The sequence below is a fragment of the Balaenoptera acutorostrata genome, chromosome 10 (assembly GCF_949987535.1).
Source record: "Balaenoptera acutorostrata chromosome 10, mBalAcu1.1, whole genome shotgun sequence".
In the NCBI taxonomy this organism is placed as follows: Eukaryota; Metazoa; Chordata; class Mammalia; order Artiodactyla; family Balaenopteridae; genus Balaenoptera; species Balaenoptera acutorostrata.
Genome location: NC_080073.1, coordinates 53,493,777 through 53,519,178, shown reverse-complemented (window position 1 = coordinate 53,519,178; position 25,402 = coordinate 53,493,777). Strand labels below are relative to the sequence as shown.

The 25,402-nt window shown below is 41.2% G+C and overlaps 1 protein-coding gene across 4 annotated transcripts in view; it reads right to left on the bottom strand.

The window, feature by feature from the left end:
- The window catches only part of OSBPL10 (oxysterol binding protein like 10), a 387,153-nt gene that overhangs the window by 154,874 nt on the left and 206,877 nt on the right, over positions 1 to 25,402 (bottom strand). For all 4 annotated transcript variants that reach the window (XM_057554937.1, XM_057554935.1, XM_057554936.1 and 1 more), the window contains one exon: positions 4,758 to 4,949. In XM_057554937.1, the coding sequence (XP_057410920.1) occupies positions 4,758 to 4,949 (192 nt within the window). The remainder of the gene's footprint in view (positions 1 to 4,757; positions 4,950 to 25,402) is intronic.

The following is a 25,402-nucleotide window of genomic DNA, read 5'->3' as shown; positions in this document are numbered from 1 at the left end:
ACATGTCCAAGTAGAAATGATACTTACAAGACTTTTATCTTGAATTGCTATATAGCAATTCAGCATGTTAAGTGTATCATTGTTCATTCAGTCATTCCCAGAATGCTCTGTGTTGAATCTTTCACTTTACTAGTATGAATACCTTAACCCAAATTAACTTTCCTCCTCTACCCCCAATTCCATGGATTTCCTCAGAATATAGTTCCCAACAGGGAATATATGGGTCAATGGCAATGAAGAGCTTTGTTTTGTGTTTAGTTCTTATTATATATCACCAGACTGTAGCAAAAAGAAAATATGCAGCACTGCCAATATTTCTTACCACCGTAACCTGCAATTATTTCTGGTAATCTGATAGACGAAGTAGTCTTGATTTCCATTTCTTGAATTGCTAAGGAGGATACACCTGTTCTTCAACGATGATATCGCGTCTTGAATTTTCTATATTCATCTCTCCTTGCCACTTCCAGAGGTGACTTTGGGTATTGATCTTTGGGATCTCAATTTTTATATTTTGGATAATAACCATTTCATCTTTTAAACTGTCTCACTATCTTCACCCATGCTGTGGCATTCCATTTAATATTGATTCTGTTGCCTGTGGCTGGGCTATTTTTCTTTTGTTCTTCAGATATTCGGGCACATCTGTCTTGTGGACAATAATTTTCTCCCTTGCTTCAGTGGCCATAAGTTTATCTTCCCTGTACGGCTGGATTAAAAACCCTATTCCATTTTCTTCTAGTTATTTTATAAATAAATACAGTGGCATTCAAAAGCTGAGGTGCCTTTATACTTTGAGATTAATAGACTTTTAAAACTGCAGAACTTTCTGGTCAGGATGAAATTTTTTCAGTTCCCAAGGCGGACTCGTCCATATCATAAAAGGACTGATGTCACAGAACAGTCACCCTTCTCCAGTCAGGAGGGAAGCTGGGCATGAAATTTGAGAATCAAAACTTCTGCCTTGGAGGTTCCTTAAAAAACTACAAATAGAACTACCATACGACCCAGCAATCCCACTACTGGGCATATACCCTGAGAAAACCATAGGTCAAAAAGAGTCATGTACCAAAATGTTCATGGCAGCTCTATTTACAATAGCCAGGACATGGAAGCAACCTAAATGTCCATCGACAGATGAATGGATAAAGAAGATGTGGCACATATATACAATGGAATATTACTCAGCCATAAAAAGAAATGAAATGGAGGTATTTGTAATGAGGTGGATGGAGTTAGAGTCTGTCGTACAGAGTGAAGTAAGTCAGAAAGAGAAAAACAAATACAGTATGCTAACACATATATATGGAATCTAAGGGAAAAAAAAAAAAAAAGCCATGAAGAACCTAGTGGCAAGACGGGAATAAAGACACAGACCTACTAGAGAATGGACTTGAGGATATGGGGAGGGGGTGGGGTGAGATGTGACAGGGTAAGAGAGTGTCATGGACATATATACACTACCAAATGTAAAATAGATAACTAGTGGGAAGCAGCCGCATAGCACAGGGAGATCAGCTCGGTGCTTTGTGACCACCTAGAGGGGTGGGATGGGGAGGGTGGGAGGGAGGGAGATGCAAGAGGGAAGAGAAATGGGAACATATTGTATATGTATAACAGATTCACTTTGTTATAAAGCAGATGCTAACACACTATTGTAAGGCAATTATACTTCAATAAAGATGTTTGAAAAAAATAAAAAAAAAAACTTCTGCCTTCTCTTCAAGATGTCCGCCACCCTGCAACCCTCAACTGCCAGTGTTGTATACATCTCGACAAGCTCGCTTACAATTAATTTTCAGCAAGCAGGGTCATCACAAACAAAAGCAATCACCTGAAGAAGATACCTGGTTGTTGCCCAGGAGTACAACAACCAAACCAAAACAGCTGTGGAGGCATGTCACCTAGTTATTTGTCATATAATGAAAACTCCCTGGGAAATTTCAATATTTCCCACCATTGATGGAAAATGGAGAGAAAATAATATGATAATAATACGATAAGAAATAATATGATAATTATATAAGAAAAATATAAGTCATTTACAAAGTTTAGATTATACTATAGAATTTTTACATGTCTACATATGTAACTCATATATTTAAAAAAGAAGTTAATTCACCTGAAACTAATGCAACATTGTAAATCAATTATACTTCAATTTTTAAAAAATAATAAAAGAAAAGTAAAAAAAGAAAATGAGTATTTCTCTCTTTGGAATCTCACAAAATAAAGTTTAAAAAAAAAGAAGTAAATTCATTGAAAGGTTAACAGTGGTTATGTGAAGGGAGGTAGGGTCATGGGTTATTCTGATCTTCTGTAGATTTCTTCTGCATTATACACGTCATACAATTAAACGTTTTTATACAGACATACCCAAAGAACATACTCTTATCCTTTTAAAAACTTGAATTCTTAAAAATGGATGTAGAACAGATCTTGGCATTATATGAAATCAAATGCTACTAAAAGTGAAGCCAGGTCCCCCAACTTTTATTTGGGCCACTGCTCAGTAAACACAAGCACCCCCCTCCTCCTTTTGTTTTCATATGTACCAGGCCTCCTATCAACACTTAGAATAGTTAAGTCTATCAGAGATTTGTTAGAATTAAAAGAATTCTCAAAATACCATGAACTTACTCTTTTCTTTTTTTTTTTTAAGGTTAAAGTCTCTAAAGTACTTGCAAAATATATATGCAATGAGGTTTACATAACAGCGACATGATGGTATTGCGGTTTTCCTGTTTTTTTTTTTTTAAAGTCCTTATCTGTTGGATAAATATTGAAACATTTACTGGCAATGATAAAATATTTAAGATTTCCTTAAAATACTCAACTCACCCCAAAGAAAGGGGGGAAAATAGATGAAAAAAGAACAACAGAGGGTTGGAATTACTTAAGTTGGGTGATGGGGACCATTATTCTCTTCTGCTTTGAGTACATTCAAAGTTTTTCCATAATATAGCTTTTTGAAAAGGTAATGACAAGTGAAAAGCCATATATACATGTGCACCACAATCACTGCTTGTATATCATCCAAGGTAGCAAAATTAAGCTCATAGCCAAACAGTTTTTTTGTTTTTTTTTTTTTTCACATCAGGTTGACTATCTCAAAGGGAGCATCTGACTCTGTACCTTTTCTTTATTAGGCAATAAAGAGTATATGCATGTGTAAATCTATCCAAAAATGTCTTTCATATGCATCTACAGATCTGAATCAGAAGATTTCAGATTTTCTGTCCTGGGCCAGAATTAGAACAAGATAGCCAGCTGACCCAGCACTACTTGGCTCGCGACATTTAAAAAATAAAAACAAGATGCATGCTGATTCAAGCCACAGCAAGACCCTATTCTGGGAGCCCCATTCTCCTGCTTGACACGGAGTAAGGACTCTGCTACTTCTTTAAGAGGACAAGCTGCTGCCTACACAAGTCAGCTGCAGGGCAAAAAGCCTCAGCACTCAACACAAGTTAGAAAACTAAGATGAAGATCATTTATTTTATACAATTTTTTTAATTTAAATTAAATTAAAATTTTTTATTAATTTTTATTGGAGTATAGTTGCTTTACAATGTTGTGTTAGTTTCTGCTGTATAGCAAAGTGAATCAGCTATACGTATACATATATCCCCTCCTTTTGGATTTCCTTCCCATTTAGGTCACCACAGAGCATTGAGTAGAGTTCCCTGTGCTATGCAGTAGGTTCTCATTAGTTATCTATTTTATACATAGTAGTGTATGTATGTCAATCCCAATCTCCCAATTCATCCCACCCCTGCTTCCCCCCTTGGTGTCCATACATTTGTTCTCTACATCTGTGTCTCTATTTCTGCTTTGCAAAAAAGTTCATCTGTACCATTTTTCTAGATTCCACATATAAGCGATACTATACAGTCTGTTCTTGGCAACAGTCGCAAAGGATGATACGAATACTAAGGACCTGGGAGCCCCAAACTGATGACTTCCCAGTGAATCAAAAGTAAAACAAAACATAACCCCTAAGGCACACCCAGTGGAAGGGCTTTCATGTACACTATCATCTGTGATCTTCAAATCTCCCCTGAGAGGCTGGTAGGGCCTGTGTTATTCCCATTTCATGGATGCAGAAACTTGGGTTCCAAGCTTTAAGGCAACAGAGTCTTCTGCTTCCAAGGACAGTGCTCTTTTCACTGCCCCACACCTCCCTGGAGTGTATATGTGATGGTGAGAGCAGGTAAGCATTTCATAAAGTGAAGCAGAAAAGGGGAAACCAGCTTTAGGTCCACCACTTCCTGAGTTTCAAAATGCCCTCAATTATTTCCTAATTACCCTCTTTCTGTTCTTTCTCTTCTCTGCTATGAGCATGGAGGCCTTAATGAATGGCCCTTCCATCTCCTTCCGTGTTACTATGGGCTGGTGTCCTCTGCTTTCTGAGCTCTGGCAGAGGTCTCCTAAAACTCACTTAACTCAAGAAACAGAAATAATTTTTTTTAACCTTCTTTTTTTTTTTCATGCGGGATCTTATTTCCCTGACCAGGGATCAACCCATGCCCCCTGCAGTGGAAGCACAGAGCCTAACCACTGGACAGCCAGGGAATTCCCAGAAATCATTATTTTTTTTAAACCAGGAGGGATTGTCACGGCTGTGTCTGGGAGGTTTGCTTCTGGTCCTCTCTCTCCATCAGTCAAGACGGTACAAAGGAAGAGAAGCTGGCAGAGCAACATCACAGCCCTCACCTCCCACAGAAGACTGAACCTAGGAGAAGAACAAGACGTACCTCTCTGACTTCATGAAGCTGGCCGGAATACTGACTCTTGGCTCTTCGGGCGGCAGCAGGCGACTTGTGATGTGTGATTGTGACCACGCCGGGGGCCCCCGCACCGAGGTGTCTCTGGCTACAGGGAGACGCAGAATTGGGTGTTCCATGGGGGAGCAACGTGAGACTTCGGCTTCGGGAGCTTGGAGTCGTCTAGAATAAGCAACAGGCGTCAAAACTCAACAACCGACCTGCAGAACACAACCAAGTGTTGGCTTCCGTTTATGTTGGACCTCTCAGGCTTTCCCCTTCGTCTTTAGAGGGACGAGGAGCTGGGGAGGTGCCCGGCACTACATGCTCTAATCCCACACTCACTCAGGCCAGAGAGACTGTCTCCATTAACTACGCTTCTGGTCTCACCTCCGGTCATGTCTCCTGCCCCAAAATATGGCCGTGGAGAGCTACTCTGAGGCCCCCAACACCACGGGCTCTCGGGGTGCTGTGCTCCTCTTCCTAAATGCCCTCCCCTCCCGCCGGCAAAGCCAGCTGAACGCCCTGCGCTGTGCGGAGCATCCCCCGTCTGTCTCAGCCCCTCTGTGCTCTTCTTCCACTACATCGAGGTTCTATTCATTGCCCAGCTAAACTTTGATTCTTTCAAACTCATCTTTATATCCCCAAGACCTTGCACGTCATGATTGTTATTCATTAAGTACTTAATACATGTTTGCTGCACAAGTGAATGAATGTACCAAGTAATCCACTAATTAATCCCCATTTGTTAGTGCAGTGCTGGTATTTCATCCTATTGTAACATATCATCCAAATAACAACTGAGTATATGATAAGGATGGCATCACAACTTAGTGGAGATGAATTTTTCAATAACTGGTGTTGGGACAACTGGGCAGCCAACTGAAAAACAAAGTTGGATTCATCTCTCAGATCACAGACCCCCAAATGGATCAAAGACTTAAGGGAAGAAAAAGAAAAAGCACTAGAAGAAAACATGTAGCCTTGGGGTAGGGAAGACCTAACACCTCCAAATCCAAAAGCCATAAGAGAAAAGCCCAATAAACTTGATGCCCTAAAAACCGAAAACTTCTGTACAGGAAACAAATTTTAAAAACCCACCCCTGCCACTGACAAAGTCAACCGATAAACTAGGAAAAATATTTTCAACTAGTTTCACAGACAAAAGGCTCATCATTCTAATTTGTAAATAGGAATATAATGCCTAGGAATTAAAAAGAACAACAAACTATTAAAATAGGGCAAGATATGAACAGACAATTCACAAAAAAAAAGAAATATAAATGGCCCTTAAATTATATGAAAACATGTTCAACTGTACTCATACAATAAAACCACATTTAGATATACCATCTTTCACCCACTGGATTGGCAAAAATCCTAAAGTATGAGTACCCAGTCTACTGACAGGACCTTAGAGAGATGGGTTTGTGGGAGTATAAGGTGGCAGAAAGCCCGAGGAGGGCAATCTGGCGGGACCTGTCCCAGTTACAGATTCGTTTCCCCGCGATCCAGCAATGCCCTGTTTGGGAATGTCTCCTCCATACACCTGCACCCAGGTGGAACGGCATCTGTGCCCAGTAGTCACCAAAGTCATATGTTTAATGGCAAAGGATGGGAAACAATGCAAATGTCCCTCCGTCTAGGACAGGTTGATAAGACACAGCACACCTCCATGACGGAACACGACCAGGACGTAACAGGATCATAAGAAAGGTCTCCGTGAACTGGTCTGGAAAAAGAAATCTCTAAACTATACAGTTAAGTGAAAAAAGCAAGGTTCCTAACTGTTCTACAGTATGCAAAGTTCTGTGTCAAAATGTGGAAAATTCGTGTTTTTATCATTTGTTTATAATCATTGTTTAAAACAAAAAATACTCTAGAAGGATACACATGAAACTCAAAGTGGGCTACTTATTCGTGGAGAAGCTAGGAAGGAGAGAGTAGAAACAGAGAGGGAGGGAGATTGTTCACTGCATAGTTTTCATATTCTTTCATTCTGAACCATGTGAATGGATTATCGATCCAAGATTTTCTACATTCTACACAAAAAGCTGTGTTCTACATGTTTCTACACTTCATTTCAGCCTGAGAAAAAAAGGCAGTTAGATGCTATGCTGGATTCATGCTAGTTTCTCTATGTCAATTATCAAATATTTACCAAATACCTACTCTGTGCCAAGGAGAATATCTGATGTGTGATGTCAAGGTGAAACATGAGATGTATGAGGCCATCTTTCACCACAGATGTTTATACTACTGCTGGGGATATAAGAGCACAGACACAGAGACAGCGAGACCGACACACACACGCACACGCGCACACATACACACACACACACACACACACACAGAGTAAGGAAGGGCGTGACAAGACGCTAATTTGGCAATACAGCCAGAAAATGTCAAAGTGAAGAAGAGAAAGATCAAGGCGAGCTGATTTCATCACAGGAGACTGTTCTGAGGGCAAAGAATTTGAAGCCTGAGTAGAATTGAGGGAGATAAAGAGACACGGGTGGCATACAAAGCAACCCAGACAGGAAGTTCAAAGCCTCCAGCCTTGGATAACAGTCACAAGTCTAAACATTGTTAAAAGTTAATGATCCACAATTTTGCAAATCTCCAAGGGGTTGGGGAGCAGGGTGGGAGCCAGGGTAGAAATCAGAATTTTGTGTTAGCCTGCAGTACCATGGTAGCTTGTAAACTTCTCTGGATGTGAACTTGGACAGAATTAATAGAAAGACATAAAGTCAGGAGGCAATGTATTGCTTTTAAGTCAGCTTATATACAGGTAACTGGAGAAATCTGTGGTCTAAGAATTAAGTATACCTTGATCACAATGAAATACAACAATCGTCTACTTTCAGCTTCAACCTTTTCCCTAGGAGTGAAGAGGCGGAAAGAAGCCATGTCTTTAATTCTTCAACGACGCAAATTTACTTAAGCATTAATCTACTGAAATACATTTTGTTTTTCTGGTTTGTTTGTTTTGTTTTCATTTTCACCAAGAACTTTATTGAACAACGTATTCACCCTTTGGTCCACTCTGAAATACATTTTGATTGTTTGGGAGCCTTATTCCAACCCAAGAAAAGGCAGATTCTTTCACTGGGCTTTGAAGCCAGACAGCTAGGTTTCGCCCACACCCCCAGCTCTACCAGGTTCTAGCTATGTGACCTCAAGTGGGTTAAGCTTTCTTATTAAGCATCAATTTCCTAATCTTTAAAAAAGGAATCATAATATTGACCCTTAAGTGCCATCATGAGGATTAAAGTAGATCATGCACAAAAAATACTTAGCACGGTACCTGCCATGCAGGAGCTGCATGGCCAAAGTTTGTTTCTTTCCTTATAGCCCTAAAAACTTGATCGATGAAGGCATTACTGATTTTTAAAATGTTAAGAAGCCGCTTAGCACAAAATTGTAAGCAGTCACTGACCTGCTCCTTATTTTCTATAGGGTCAAAGTCGTGATGAAGCCCAAAATGTAATTAAATAATTACTGGAGAACCTACATGGTCAGCAAGACTGCAGGGGGAACCACACTTCTAAATTCTGAGCAGAATGAGAACCCATCAGAAATCAGAAAGGAAGACCTCTCTGGTAAGGGGCACCTTTGCCTGAAGGACTATCACGTAAACGACAACAAATCAGGAAAGTCACCCAGGAGCCAAAGGATTCTGCTGTGGACGTGTAACCCCACGCTCATTACTTGATGGCTGTCACTTGAATTCACAAGCAGTAAATCTGAGTCGAAAAACCTTTAATTTCCCATTCACTGTATGTTTCTCATGGTTTAATTCACACTCATGTCTCCTTTCAGGGCAAATATGAGCAAAACAAGTCTCTCTCTTGATAAATCCCATAGGTCATCAGGCACCCGGAGAAAAAGGCAGAAAAGGCAGCAAACTGCAACCACTACAAACAAGCAGCTCTTTCCAAAAGGTGGCCTTTCGAAAATGTCCAGGTTGTGTTTGAAAATTACACTTAGGGGGACTTCCCTGGTGGTCCAGTGGTTAGGAATCGGTCTTGCAATGCAGGGGACACCGGTTCGATCCCTGGTCGGGGAACTGAGATCCCACATGCTGCCACTAGTGGCCCCCGCTAAGCCCACGCTCCACAACTGCTGAGCCCATGCGCCTCAACTAGAGAGAAACCTGCGCACAGCAACGAAGAGCCCGCGTGCCGCAACTAAGACCCGACGCAGCCAAAAATATATAATTAATTAATTAATTAATTTAAAAAAGAAAATTACACTTAGATGTCGTACACAAACCTCTCTGCTACTAATTTAAAACAAAATATTATCAAAGTTTGAGGAACAACATGTCAAGGTTTTGCTCCAAATATTGACTTCAAGGGAGCAACTAGAAACGCCAAGTGTGCCATCTACAGAAAATTCTGAGGCAAGAGTAACGGCTCCTACCCGGGGGTGAGATCCACTCTTTACTTAGGAGAGTCACCCCCTGTGCCCCCTCCCTCAGCAAGTAGCAGTAGGTAAGTGGGGTTCCTGCCTGACAAATGGGGTGATGCCAAAGAAGAGAACAGGTAGCAGGTAAGACACAGCACAGATGCTCAGACCCCACCCAGGATTCCACCTGTAATCAGGTGTTACATTTACCAACCTCTTGGTTTTTCCCTACTTTCTTCCTTGGATTTCTACGTTTCCCAAGGTTTCAAGGCAGGGACACACAGACATCCTTTTTGTATTTACTGGCCCAAACTGGCATAAAGGAAAGGTGTGACTGGAAAGGGAGAAGCAGCACTAGAAAGGATATTTCCAGCAGGGAAACCAAGCAACAAGCCGGAGAGAGAGAGTCTAGTCTGGGAAGCTTAGAACAGAATCACGGGACTACCGTCCAGAAGAGCAGCAAGAGGAGATGATCTAGTCCCACAGGACAGTGTGGGTGAGTGGTTAAGACCACGGTTTCTCAAGTTGACGGCCTGGGTTCAAATCTGCGCTCTGCCACTCATGAGCTGTGTGGCCTAGTAAAGTAACGTGGTGTTTTAATTCCTAAAATGCTAACATTACCTCATGGGTTGTTGGAGAGTAACATGAAAAGAGATAGGTAAAGCACATGCCATATAGGAAGCATGCAATAAATGTCATTATTATCATTCAAAAATTAATAAAAATGAGGCCTTTGGGTACCGAGTAGGTGAATGATTGTTAAGTGGGCCCAGAGTCAAGTATATGGATTTAAAGGTTGTTTTCATCCAAGTGCCTTAAGCAGACATAGCCTTACCTTAACTTCCTTAACTTACAAAAAAAAGAGAAGGTAAATTAAGAGTAATCATCCTAATTACTAAAAAAGTTTGCTTCAGAGAAAAAAGTACAAAGTACATTTACTATGATTGCACGTTTTTGAAAACCTATCTGTTGTAGAACACGAAGTGCCTGTAGATTGCTCCAATGATACATGGGTACCAAAAGCAAAGAATTAGTATAAATAAGTAATGAGCAATTTCCCATTAGGATTTTGGAATAAACAAACCCTCAAACTGAAAAGATCATCAGCTGGTCATAAAAACGTCTTAAAACTTGTATCAAAAATTTATAATTAAGCTTGCTGCAGCTGAAATTAAAAAGCTGAAAAGGAGTAGGGGAGGGGAATATCTTAAATATACATTCATGGCAACTGCTTCTGTAGAAAATTTTTCTGATGGGAAAAATTGCTGAGAGTCAATTATAACAGCCTTCAAATGCCATATAATTTTGGTGCATATTTTCCTCACTTCCTTGAATTCTTTCACAGCAACGGGAAAAAAGACACTATATTTCAGAATAAAATAGCCCAGGGGAGGCAGAAAAATCAAACCGGCCTGGTTATGTTTTGTGAAAAATAAATTCAACTGACTAAAATCATTTCATCACATTCCTTCTCTCTCCTCTAAAAAAACAAATTAATATGCCATTTCTAAAGATGTGAAAGCTAATCATAAAAATTGTGGTTTATTCCTTTTCTTCCAAAAGGAAACATACCTCAAAATCAACCAAAAGGGAAAAGCATAACAGTTTTTAAAATATTACATTCAGGGCCTTAAAATTATTCAGATTTTTGTTTTCCTGGCGGTCAACATCTCAATAAAATGTGGCGTTTTTTTTTTTTTAATGTGGAGTGTTTTTAAAATGAATCTATCCTACTATTTTGCTTAATAGCTTCATATGAACCTTTTCTTTTGCCCTGCTTTTTATTTGTTTGTTTCTGCTTTTTAATATTGTTACCTCAGCTTAAAACAGACCTAAAGTAGAAATAAAATTTTTTAAACTGGGACATTTTCCAAGTTCACTGCCATGATTAACTTCTCAAAATTATACTAAGCTGTCTCTACTTTTCCAAATTCCTGTCCTCTTACAGAAATAGGAGCTTCAACTCTAAGTTACCAAGCCTAGGAAATTTCTTCCATTGTCATCTGTGAATCTTGAATACACCTTAAACACTTTTCACTAACTTTATACCAAGATTCTGTTAAAATACACACAAACATGTCTGCAAAGGAAAAATCGTGGTTTTCCCCAGAGAGGAAGGCTCTAGCTTGCTTCTAAACATATCATCCTGATTATACATGCAAATGCTAGATCTCTGAAAAATCAGGGCAAGCAAAATGCATATATTTCCTATTTCCTGCAAATAGAGGGATAGAAATCTTGACATTTTCAGCTTGCCTGTTCTCCCAACATTTTCAGCCACCAAATAAATTCTGCTGACTCTTCTCTAACAGCTAATCCAATTGCTCCAGAATCCCTAACGCATACTCTGGCCCAGCCTCTGTCCAGGTCAAGTTGAAGGTCCCAAAAGGGCTGAAAGGGACTTCCCTGGTGGTCCAGTGGTTAAGACTCTGTGCTTCCACTGCAGGGGGCACAGGTTTGATCCCTGGTCGGGGACTAAGATCCTGCATGCCCCATGGCAAGGCCAAAAACAAAAAGCAGAAAACAACTGGGCTGAAAGCATTGGTCTCATGCACTTGGCATATCACACACTACTATTTTTTCCCACTTCCCCCAGCTTCCGCCATCTTGCAAATCCACCTAGAAGTGGTCATGTGCAATTTTAAAACCTTCCACACACCCACCCTCTCAGCTCTTGCACCTTCTATCCACATCCTTTACTTGGGACCTTGTGATTCCACGTACCAAGACTCCTTTTCGATGCTTTATTCTAAAAGCGTGAAGGCTCCCTCTTTCTATTGTCCTGCTGTGGAATTACAGAATTTTAGAGCTAGAAGAAATCTCAAGTCTAGTCCTCCCACTTTATAAATCTAAAAACTACAGCCTCAAAAAGATAAAATGAAATATACCAAAAGAGGACCCAAATTACGAGCCTCGGTCAAGATTTAACTAAAAAAGCCTGATGAGAGACTCAGGCCCTCCAGCTGGTCCTTCTCAATTAAATGAGGACTTAAGTCATTGAAACAGTGTCTGACACAAGGTTGACATTAAAACATTTGATAGAAAGGATGAAAGCTGATACCAGTTTATCCATTTTCACCTTTCCTCTTGCACATTCACCTATCGCAAAAATACACATGCAACACTCCTTTGAAAGCAGGATAACTGTACTATATTCTCTTAGAACTGCAGATCCTCAAAGAAAATCATTTTATTTTATATATGTTGTTTGTAAATAACATGAAACAAAGACTTTTTAATGCTGAATAGCTGTTTCAATAGGAAAAAAACAACTCTGAAAACAAGGACTAGAAAGAAGTTGATTTAACTTAGTTATGTTAGAGCAACCACCAAAAACCCAGAACCACCACCAAAACCCTAGGGCAACCTCCAGACTTAATACAGAAATTTTAGTTTCACTGCTTTTAGTTTTAGAAACAAGATAAGGATTCCAATATCATCACTGTTTAACACAGTACTAGAGGCACTAGCCAACAAAATAGGAACAAAAAAAGAAAAAGAGGTAGAAGGATAAGAAGTAACAAAAATGTCATTGACTGTAGGTGTGACCATTTTACAAAAAAATAAAAAGAAAGCACACTAGTGAGTCCAACAAAGTTGCCAGATATATGATGAACTTAGAAAGGTCAATAGCTTTCCTCTGTATCAGCAATAACCAACTAGAAAATACAGTAGAAAATAAGATATTCAAAATAACAATAAAACTATGATGTACAGGTATTAATCCAATAAGGAATATATAAGACTTTTGTGGAGAAGATTTTTTTAAATCTGTGAAAATAAATCAATGAGGAATTGAGAAGATGAAGACACACCCAGGTGAATGAATTGGACAACTTATTATAAAGATGTCATTTCTCCCAAATTATTATATAATTGTTCTAATAAAAATTCCAGTAGGATTTTTTGAGCAACTCAGCAAATTTATTACAATATATAAATAGGAGAATAAAGGTCTGTGAAGAGCCAAGTTAATTCAGAAAAAGGAGAGGGGCTCACCCTCCCAACAGATACAAATACTAACAAACAACAAAGCCACGATGACTATATGGTATTCATGCAGGAACTAGCAATTGGATTAAAAACTAGAAAAGAGGGTGTGAGAACATGTCAAGTATACATGAGAACTTGGTATATTACAGAGGCAGCACCATAAACCAGTGGAGAGAACAAATGTTATTGGGAAAAGCAAAAATATTGCTGGCTTTCTGTCTTACGGGATATACAAAGGCAAAAATCTAAATGTAAAAAGTAAAACTACAAGCTAACAAAAGAAAAGGTAGGAGAAAAGTTATGTAACATGCAGAAAAGCATTTCTTAACCAAGACTAAAAGTGTAAATCACAAGTTGAACAATATGATGGATTTGACTACATTGTAAGTAAGAGTTTCTATTCAACAAGGACACTGTAGGCAAAAATCACAAGTGTGTAGAGACTGGGAGAAGACAGATTAATATCTGGAATATAAAAGGAGCTCCTAGAGAAAGAAGTCAGAAAACACAGCAAAAAATACGGGCAAAGGATAAGAATAGGCAATTTACAGGAGATTCAGGAATGGCTAATAATATATCAAGGTAATCAGAGAAATACAAATTACAATCACCAGGAGATTGTATACCCACCAGATTTGCCAAAATTAAAGAGTAAAACATCCCCAAATAACGGCAAGGATGCAAAGATACTGGAACCCCTTGCATTGCTAGTGAGAGGGTAGACTGGTGCAGCCATTTTGGTAGCAGTAAAGCAGAATTTAGTGAAAATATATATGTATGGTCCCTATGATCCTCAAACTTTCTGCTGGGCAGGTACCCAACAAATATGCTCCCAGTCACATGTATACAGAGGGATAGATACAAGGATGCTCCCAGGTGATGAAGGTGGGGAGTTGGAGGCAATGTAGGTGGACAGCAGTAAGAGTCTGTATAAATAAAAAGTAGACTCTTCATACAATAATACACATGCATCAGTTAGAAGTCATGACTTAGAGGTATGTAGAGCAACACTGATAAACACACTGCTGAGTTAGAAAAGTTTAAGAAGAAAATGATAAGACCAGCAGGACAATACCACTTAGGTAAGTTCAAAACGCATACACAAGGCAAACAAAGACACGTAACGTATGCCAGGAATTAATGCTGACAGGGGAACGGGAGCCAGGAAAAAAGAAAAATAATTATAAGAGTTTCTTAAAAAAATTTTTAAGAGAAGGACTCGTTTGGACTGATGAGTTTACCATGATCCAGTAATGACGGTTATAAATTTAATTACAAGTATATTTACAATAGTTAACACATGACACCCACTATGTGCCACGAACTGTTTTAAGTATTATATACACACCTTAAATCATTTTTATAATTTATAATAAAAGATTTAATAAATCTTTAAATAATGTAAATCTTTAAAATAAAAATTTATAATAAATCTGTATGATACCATGAGGTAGAGCTATCGTTTCCATTTCAGAAATAAGACACAGAAAGATTCAGTATCTTTCCTTGGGTCACACAGCTAGTAAACAATGGAGCTGGGAGTCAAGTCCAAGCGAGCTGCCTCCGTGGCCCATTACACATTGCACTTGCTAGAGTGACTCACCCACTCTCTTCAACTGAGGTCTGAAAAAGTCACCACAACTCTTTATAACCATAACTAATAGCTTAATTAGCATGTGGAGGGAAAAAAATCCTTTATAATATCAAAGCCCCGTAAGCGTGCCAATTCTCAAATACTCAAACAGTAAGCTCTTTAAGGCGAAAATACATGGATTTAAAGTTTTTTAATCAATTATCCATAATAATAGGGGCAATGGTATATCTACAGATATCAAGAATAAAATGCAGCTCACACCCCTCGTAGCACTTAGTGTGTTTTACCCACGGGTGGTCTGTCCATGCTTCACTGTCCTCCCTAGACTGTGACCTCCTCCAGGCGAGGGACTGCATCCAGCCACTGTGTACCCTGTGGAATCTGACACAGGCCTCACCTCGCAAGTGCTACGAACGCAGTAAATGAGAGCAATGAATCCCCCCAACCTCAATTTTAACCACTGGTTACACCACTGCTCCCTCCCTGGAAACCTGATTTTAAAAATACCAACTCAAAGGAGAGGGAGATATCCCTCTCCTTTTCCAAGAGGCAGAAGAGTCTGGAAAAGACACACCACCCCCACTTAATTATACCCAAGCCCGAAATGTCCAAAAAGCAACCTGGTACAGTTTCAACCAACACACATAATTGAGAGATTCAACAGGTATTTATTGAGCACCTACTATGTGCCAGGCACCGCTCTAGGCAATAGAGATACAACAGTGAACTAAACAGACAAGTATCCCTGTCCTTATGGAAGTGGCATTCTGGGGAGGCAAAGAGACAGACAGACATAAAATATAAAGTGTTTTAGATAATGTATAATAATCTAAAGCAGGAATAATAGATAAAAGTAATACAAAGCAGGGATAGACAAAAGTGGGAGGGCTTACCAATTTTAGATAGGTGGCCAGGGAAGCCCTCATGAGAAGGTGACATTTGATTTAAAGACCTGAGTGAAGCAAAGGAGTGAGTCATGCTCTGACAACTGGAGAACAGCATTCTCGGTAGAAACTCAACGGGTGCAAAGGTCCTGGGACAGGAGTCCACCTGGCACGTTTGAGCAAGGAGGACAGCATGGCCGGGGTGAAGTGAGCAAGGCACAGAGCAGTAAGAGAAGAGGTCAGAGAGGTAACGACTGGAAAGAAGAGCTCCTGAATTAGACATTACAGACAATGGCCAGGCAAGCCAGAGTACCTGGTATAACCTGGGGCTGATTCAGACGCTCAGAAAGATGAGCAAATGAGAACAATGGGTTCCAGCAAGCTTTCCTCCTCAGGGCCATATTCAGGCATTAACTTGTTATTTGCATACAATTTATATATGTCTACATAGCACAGATCATCTCTACTGGATCATTTTCATGGTTAAATTGTACTGCCCTGCAGATGGGCACTTCATGATTTATTCCCTTCCCTATTTCCTCTCACATCTCAATATCATCGACCTAGAAGATACTTTATGCCAGAAATGAATCACAGAACAAAAGGAGACTGCATGCCAAGGGATTCTATAAATGATCACTCCATAACATGGCAGAAAGGGGGCTCTTATTTTATGTTTAAACTTCCATCACTTACCAGTGGGTCAACCCAGCCACAGGGATGGAAAGTCCAAAGTGCAATTCTAAGACAGATCATTTTAAGAAGCAAATGTGATTTTCCTACAATCAATAACTCATCTCTGACAGAGGCACTCCTATCTACTTAGAGATCATTATCTCCTCCCCAAATGCTCAGGCACAAAAGCAGGAAGCTCAAAAGGGCACTCTTACTTGTGTTTCAAAATGCTTCCCACGGAAAAAAAAATTAAATCACACCACTGTCAACATGCCTCAGCTGCATGCAGAATCCTACAGGATCCATGGAATAAATCCCACTTGAAATTACTTATTTCAAGTTTGATATCACTGATGAAGTTAAGACAGAAATGCAGGATTTGCTAATAACTCAGGGAATCTAGGTAAATAGCACCTTACCAACCCACATGATGGGAGGTGGGGTAGTAGCAACAGAAAGCTGCAATTTTCCTAAAATTTTATATCTGACCAGAACCTTTGAAGCTATTGATATTTGCCCTCCTCTTTCCTGCTGGACTTGTTATCTGCATGTAACACACACAGGTAGGTATTCTGCACCTACGTAACCCCTCCCTAATTCTCCCTAAGGCAGTCCTTGCCAAAGAGAAACAAACCACAGGTTCACAAGCTTATGCTAAAACTAAGCTAAGCTTATTTTTAAAACACTAAGGAATTTGTGCCTAGGATTTTTAACAATCCAGACACAAGACTTGACAAGTATACAGAGCCAACAAGATTTTTTTTTTCCCCTACAAATGATTTCTGGACCGCAAAGAAAAGAACCTGACTCACTCTCACATCTCTCAATTTTTATCCAAGAATTTAAGACGGGAGTCATTAGAAGTATAAGTGGTTTAAGGACTAGGCCCTGTCATTCCAATCACTGAAATTTGCAGAAGCTGGCCCAGCAAATGAGGATCCGGCAAAGCAAAAAAGCCCGTAGGACTCCCAGGGGGTGCCAGTAATTTCCATGCAGAAAGTCTGTGGATGGAGTCATTAGAAGCAGCCCAGAAAAGGTCGCAAGTGACCAGCCCGAAGCCCATCTTTTTCTCACCCCAAGAAATGTAAACCGGAGGCCAGTTGTAAATGCCATACTATATGCGAGGATTTTTGCAATGTCCAACCTTAGGGTATCGGGTAGCAGAGTTAGAAAAGGTCTAGTGGATGTTCTCAATGTCCTCAATTTAACCAAGTAATTGGATTTCCCACCACTTTCCATTCCTTCCATCCACCGTCCAGCACAGCGGGTACAGACTGCTCTCGTCTCACAGCCCACCCCCCACCCCCGCAGTGACGCCTGCACACTTCCGCCCACCAGCAGAGCTGGGGGTCCGCAAAGAGCCACGTGGATTTAGTCCCTACTCTGTTGATGCTGGTGTACGCATTACTTTAACGGCCTAACTTACATAGTAAACTGACAAAATATAACTACGAAAAATCATTCAAATGTATCGAGGCAGGAGATAGGTGGGATCCAGGTTAGGCATTTACAACTGGCCTCCTGTTTACATTTTTTGGGGTGAGAAAAAGATGGGCTTCAGTCTGGACACTTACAACTGGCCTCCTGTTTGCATTTCCTGAGATAGGAGATAGGTGGGCTCCAGGTTAGACACTTACAATCAGCCTCCTGTTTGCACTATGAAATAGAAATAACAACAGAAACAGGGTAAATAGCTGGACTTTGTCTCCTGTGGACACTTTAAAATAACAGTCATGGCAGGGACAGAGAGGGGCTAAACCCTGTCTGAGTAAAAGATCAAGAGGTCACATATTTCCCATCCTTAGGGGCAAGGGAGATACTGCACATGTGCAGAAAGGCTCCTCGGGGGTCACAAAGGAGAGGGAACCACCCCATAATACGTGATGCCAAGGCCCCCCATAGGCCTCTGGGCTGGAATCCATCTTGGAAAAAAGTTACACACGCATGCCGGGAAGGGTCCTAGGGCAGGTCTTGTGGGGAAAAAGAAACCAGATAATTGGCCAAAGGTAAACAAAGACCCGGAAGACCTGCCCTATATAAATGACTTAACTGCCTCTTCACTGCACTCCTCCTGATTAGGGGGGACGCCGACACCCTTTCACTCCCCGTGTGTATCTCTGCCCTGCCTCTGTCTTAACTGAAACTGTTTCTCTGTGTGCTCCCCCACTTGTTGTGCTCTGTTTCTAATAATAAACTTTGTACCTGTTTTTACAGTTTCTGCCTCCTTGAGAAATGCATTTTTCAATGGAGGCAAGAGCCAGGGGAAATTTGCTTCTAGCCTCTAGCCCTTGCTGGTCTAGTGGCTAGGATTCCTGGTTTTCATCCAGGCTACCCAGATTCAACTGCTGGGAAGGGAACTAAGATCTCACTTCAAGCCACCGCACACTGCTGCCTCTCCAAGATCAGTATGATGAATTCTTTATGAAATCATAAAGTCTCCATGAAACTAAGCTGGATGACTTGGAAAATGTCAATAAAAGTTGAGTTGCTAAAAACTGCTGTTCAGTGAGATATGGTCATGATAACTGTAAAAGACTAGAAACCATTTCGAAAAACCTAGAAGGATTCTGTAACCAGTTTGCCCTGTTCTTTAAAGAAACCAAAACAGAAGATTATAGGTGATACATTACAGATATGCTTTCTACAGGGGAGAAGATGCAGACTTTCCACCAGTAAACCCATGCTTGGTGAAAGGGCCTTGGACCTACCTCTAAAGACTGGTGAGTGAGGGAGAACAATCAAGATGGAGGAGTAGTAGAACGTGAAGCTCATTCCCTCCCACAGAGACTGGTGAGTTAGGATTTTAAGTTAAAATGACACACGTGCTTAAGATTATGATTCCTAGCTTTAGCCAACTGGTTTGTGTTTCTTTTTTTGATACTGTAAATTAAATGTTTTTTTTTAATTCAAGGATAGTTAACTTACAATGTTGTGTTAGTTTCAAGTGTATAGCAAAGTGATTCAGTTATATATAAATATACTATAATATATGTACTCTTTTTCAGATTCTTTTCCCTTATAGATTATTGCAAGATACTGAGTATAGTTCCCTGTGCTATATTGCAGGTCCTTGATGGTTATCTATTTTATATTTAGTAGTGTGTACATAATAATCCCAAACTCCTATTTTATCCCACCCACCCTTTTTCCTTTGGTAACCATAAGTTGGTTTTCTCTGTCTGTGAGTCTATTTTTACTTCATAAATAAGTTCATTTGTGTCATTTTTTAGATTCCACCGATAAGTGATATCATATGATATTTGTCTTTCTCTGTCTGACTTACTTCACTTAGTATGATCATCTCTAGGTCCATCCATGTTGCTGCAAATGGCATTATTTCATTCTTTTTTATGGCTGAGTAGCATTCCATTGTATATATGTACCACATCTTTTTTTTTTTTTTAATAAATTTATTTATTTATTTATTTTTAGCTGTGTTGGGTCTTCGTTTCTGTGTGAGGGCTTTCTCTAGTTGCGGCGAGTGGGGGCCACTCTTCATCGCGGTGCGCGGGCCTCTCACTATCGCGGCCTCTCTTGTTGTGGAGCACAGGCTCCAGACGCGCAGACTCAGTAGTTGTGGCTCACGGGCCTAGTTGCTCCGCGGCATGTGGGATCTTCCCAGACCAGGGCTCGAACCCGTGTCCCCCTGCATTGGCAGGCGGACTCCCAACCACTGCACCACCAGGGAAGCCCCCACATCTTCTTTATCCATTCATCTTTCGATGGACATTTAGGTTGCTTCCATGTTTTGGCTATTGTAAACAGTGCTGCAATGAACACTGGGGTGCAGATGTCTTCTCAAATTATAGTTTTCTCCAGATGTAAGCCCAAGAGTGGGATTGCAGGATCATATGGTAACTTTATTTTTAGTTTTTAAGAAACTTCCATACTGTTCTCTATAGTTAGCCAACTGATTTTTATCAAGGGACAGTGTCTCCAAACCATCAGCTAAGAGAACTTCTCCTGGAGTGTCAGCCCTGGGGTTAAACCCTGTTCTCCAAAGAGTGAGCTGCAAGATAGCAGTTTCCATGAATTCACCAGTGCAAATACTGGCTCGGCCAAGAGCTTCTGGGCTCATCACAGGGGAGGTGGTATTGGCTCCAGGTTTCTATACCTGGGCAGGTCAGCTGTATGTTAATACTCAGGACACAGGGAGGAAGATGGCCTGATCCTCACAGGAAATGTGGATGCAAAGCTGTTGGGTGTTACAGACACACAATAGGTCCTTCTAGGACTCAAAGTGCTTCTGAGCTAATATGTCACTGTTACAACAGACTCGAGGGCACATGAAGGGGAAAGTTAAACTCTGATCGCTCCCTGCATGATAGTACTCGAGAGATTTTTCCTCATTCCTTACTGTCTCCAGAGACTCCACTACCTGTTGAAGAGTCCAAATCATTCATTTTTTAAAAGAGGGTTTTGTCTTGTATTAAAATCTAATTGGATTCCTACAGTTTTAACAGACTTAGTGACTTTAACAGATCAACTGGCTTAATTCCATCAAAATGAATAATAGAGGAGAAAAAAGAGGTTAAGGGCACTGGGACAAATACATGACCTTCACTTGGAACCTCGCTGAGAAAATCCCCTATGATCAGATATCATCAATTCTGGATATTCCTGAAGCTTTGAGAGACAAAGAAGCAGTGGTGACCAAAAGTGAGATAGGGGATGTGGAAGTGACATGTGTCAGATACAGATGTGTCCTGCCTTACATCCTCCCAGCCCACCTTTCGATTCCAGCAGTTTCTGAGGCGACCAGCTGTGCACAGATGTTAGTACCAGCCTTGGCTGCACTATTTAAAACCTCCTACTTTCTGACCTGGGGCTGTTCTATGGGAGCCAATTCAAAAAGTCAATGGGAACGAACTTTCAAGAGGTACAGGTACCTGTCTTGACAGGTTCAAGAGCAAACTTGGAAGTACAAGAGAGAATTAACACGCCCATGGGGCAACCCTTGATCAGTGGGTGTTGGCAGCCAGTGGATAAATAATCCCATCTTCCGGACCTGGGGTAGAGAATTCTGAAGCACATTCCTACAAGGGCGACCGGTGATTCTGCTTTAACCGCCCACAGCGGTAACCAGCACAAAAACCCGCCCTTTTGGTTGCCTTTGTCAATTTCCATATTTCCCTCTTGCTGGTCTCCCTAACTCCACAATCCTGCACCCAAGCCTTCATCTCTCAGGCTCTGCCCTCTGGGAGAATCCACCTAAAACAATAGGTACTACGCATTGTTACACAGGGTGCCAGACAGTAGCCAAAATGGTACGCTTGCTTTAATCTGTCATCAGAGCTGATATTTGCTGGTCCCTCCTCTTTTCTTTTCCATCCAGATTTACTCTTCTAGGCTGAAGTTCCATAAGCATGACGTCAAATTTCATTTCCTCCTCAAATCTTTCAAGAGTTCTATTGAGGAATATAGAGAAATTTCCAGACAAGGGCCCGATCTAGACACTGTGAATAGAACATAACTGATTAAAAAGTTCATGGCGGGGTATCTCCAGGACATGGGGAGTCACACATGTAATGGTCCACAGTTGCCGGCAGCCCAGGACCCTCAGATCTGAGCCAAGCAAAGAAGGCAGCCCCTCTCTGAGGCAGTGACAGGGACTCTGGAGTCTGGGGCTATGGAACTAAGATCCGCTGACAGGCAGAGCAGTAAAAGACTGTTTTACCCCATGAGCAGTTATGACAAGACCAATGAGATTCTGTCTTCTATTTTACACCATGCACAGAAGATGCTGAACTAGGATTCCTGTAACAAAGCACCAATCACCCTCTATTGGGCAAAAGAGGCCCCATGTATTATCTTTGGGATTGCAACCAAAATCAATATAAAGCAGAGAAGTGCTATGCAGGCAGCAAAATGCGTGGGTTCCAACAGAGAGCTGCCAGGGTCTAAGTGGTCTGCCTCAATCTATGTATTTTACAACCTAGGGAGTGAGGAGTAAGGTCAGTGCCTCACCCAGAAGAACTGAAAACAAGTACTCAAACAAATACACATCTACATCCACAAATATTCACAGCAGCACTATTCACAAGAGCCAAAAGGTAGAAACAACTCAAATCTCCGTCCACTGATGAATGGACAAATTACAGCATAACATACAATGGAATATTATTCAGCCATAGAAAGGAATGATCAGACGTGCTACAAGGTGGTTGAACCTCAAAAACATGATGCTGGGGCTTCCCTGGTGGCACAGTGGTTGAGATTCTGCCTGCTAATGCGGGGGACACGGGTTCGAGTCCTGGTCTGGGAGGATCCCATGTGCCGCAGAGCAACTGGGCCCGTGAGCCACAACTACTAAGCCTGCGCGTCTGGAGCCTGTGCTCCGCAACAAGAGAGGCCGCGATAGTGAGAGACCCGCGCACCGCGATGAAGAGTGGCCCCCGCTTGCCACAACTAGAGAAAGCCCTCGCACGGAAACGAAGACCCAACACAGCCAAAAATTAATTAATTAATTAATTAAAATATTAAAAAAAAAAACAAAACATGATGCTGGATGAAAGAAGTCAGACACCAAAAGTCACATATTGTATGATTCCACTTATAAGAACTATCCAAAACAGGTAAAACCGTAGAACAGAAAGCAGATTGGTGGTTTCCAGGGGCTCGGGGAAGTAAATGCTTCAGGAGTTCATTTTGGGGTGATGAAAATGTTCTGGAACAAGATGGAAGATGGAAGTGGTGGATTCACAGCATTGTGGATGTACTAAATGTTACCAAATTGTCCATTTTAAAATGGTTACTTTAGGGACTTCCCTGGTGGTCAAGTGGTTAAGACTCCACACTTCCAATGCAGGGGCCGCAGGTTCGATCCCTGGTCGGGGAACTAAGATCCCACATGCCTTGAGGCATGGCCAAAAAAATAAAATTAAAAAAATAAAATAAAGTGGTTATTTTATGATATTTGAATTTCACCTCGGTTTTTAAAAAATGAAGAAAAAAAAGAAAGGATTAATGCCTTAAGAATCAGAGAACCCTCCGCAGACAATTCTAATATAATCTGTGTCTGTCAGCCTCTCCCCACGTCCTCCTACTCATCCTGAAAGGGATTCTTCTCTTTTTTCCATGTATATGGAACTTTATTTTATTATAAGGCTGGTCTTATTTCCCCTTAATGCAGGCAGAACTATACAGCCAGGGCCACTGGCTAAAAACTGGGAGGCATTTCTAAACAACAGCTCAAGTTTTCTTAGTAAAATAGGAAGTCAGTCAACCAACACAGGAGTAAAAAACTATTTGCACAAACTATCACAAATTGTTAACAGCGGAAGTTCTACAGTGGTGAGACCACATTGTTCTTTCTTCTATTTTCCAAACTTTGTTACATCCCATTACATTACTTCTATAATCGAAAAAGTTAAACTAACAAATAAATTATATCATTCTGGAATTGCCTTCTAAGGTAGACTGTATTACACACAGAGCAGAACTCAGTAGGAAGCAGTTCTCACTTCACCCAGAGATGCTGCCAGGCCCACACAATCACTCCAAGTCCAGATGTGAAATTCTCTACTGGTCCAGGTGCCCCAGAAAGAGGGAGGTGTGGGCAAACCTCTGTCAGTGCCGCAGGCAGGCTCTCTCAGTCCCAGTGTCACCCCATTTACAGTTTGCATGGCTCATCCGAGCATCACTTATTGACTTTGAGAAGGATCCTGCACACCTGAGGTCAAGGCCTTGGGAAGATGAGATGTGCACCTTGCAGAGGGCAAATCTGAGGCCACTGAACAATGATACAGTGAAGAAATGGCTGTTTTTAAAATCCTACTTGAAACAATTCCTCTAATGCTGGTGGCTAAATATAAACATCCTGCTCTCTCACCTTCCTCGGGGCAAATCTTAATGCTTTTTCCCAATCACCCTTCTTCCTGCAGCTTCTGATGCCACTGAGCACTCCCACCTTTCAGAGCCTCCGGGATGATGAACCCTCCCCGGGCCCCTCCTGCATCTGCGGCACATATCGTCTTTCTCACCAAAGTCTTCTAGTTTTCCTAGGCCACCCAGCTGTGGGTGAGCCCTGAGGGCCAATCCGCAGTCCTAGGCATGTACCTTTCTCTACGAAGGGCTTTTTCTCACTGTGTCTTCAATTGCTGCCTTTTCTCAGAGGAATTACAAATGCTCACTGTCAGCCCTCAAACTACAGATTTCCAATCATCTATAAAATGCCTTGCCTTGAACTTATTTACAAAACAGAAACAGAGTCACAGATGTAGAAAACAAACTTATGGTTACCACGGGGGAAAAAGGGGCGGGGGAGGGATACATTGGGAGATTGGGACTGACATATACACACTACTATATATAAAATAGAGAACCAACAAGGACCCACTGTATAGCGCAGGGAACTCTACTCAATACTCTGTAATGACCTATATGGGAAAAGAATCTAAGAAAGAGTGGATATATGTGTATGTATAACTGATTTGCTTTGCTGTACAGCAGAAACTAACACAACATTGTAAATCAACTATACTCCAATAAAGATTAATTTTTTAAAAATGCCTTCACTCAAAGGACCCCCTCCCTGCACCGTTTCTGCCCCCCCCCCTTTTTTTTTAAGATTTTTTTGATGTGGACCATTTTTAAAGTCTTTTTACTGAATTTGTTACAATATTGCTTCTGTTTATGTTTTGGTTTTCTGGCCAGGAGGCATGTGGGATCTTTGCTTCCCAACCAGGGATCGAACCCTCATCCCCTGCAATGGAAGGGGAAGTGTTAACCACTGGACTACTAGGGAAGTACTCCCCCCTCAGCCCCCCAGCTTTCTTATTACATCATCTGCCCACAGGCTGGCTTCTCCCGGCCCAAACCCCACTCACAAGTCGTCCTAAATCCTCCCCACTCTACTTCTCACACTCTGGTAACCATTCCTGTCTAGCTTTCCCTGTTCAGAGCTGTCCATTCCTGACCCACTCCCGGCCACCACCCCAGTCCACGTCTGTGCTGACCACCAAAGAAGTCCTCCAAAGGGGCGATCAGAACTGGGCTTCTCCCACATGGAACTGTGCACATTCTGAGATAACAAAACTGTGTCCGGTCAGGAAATTGGAAATCTCTCGGGGGAAATTTTA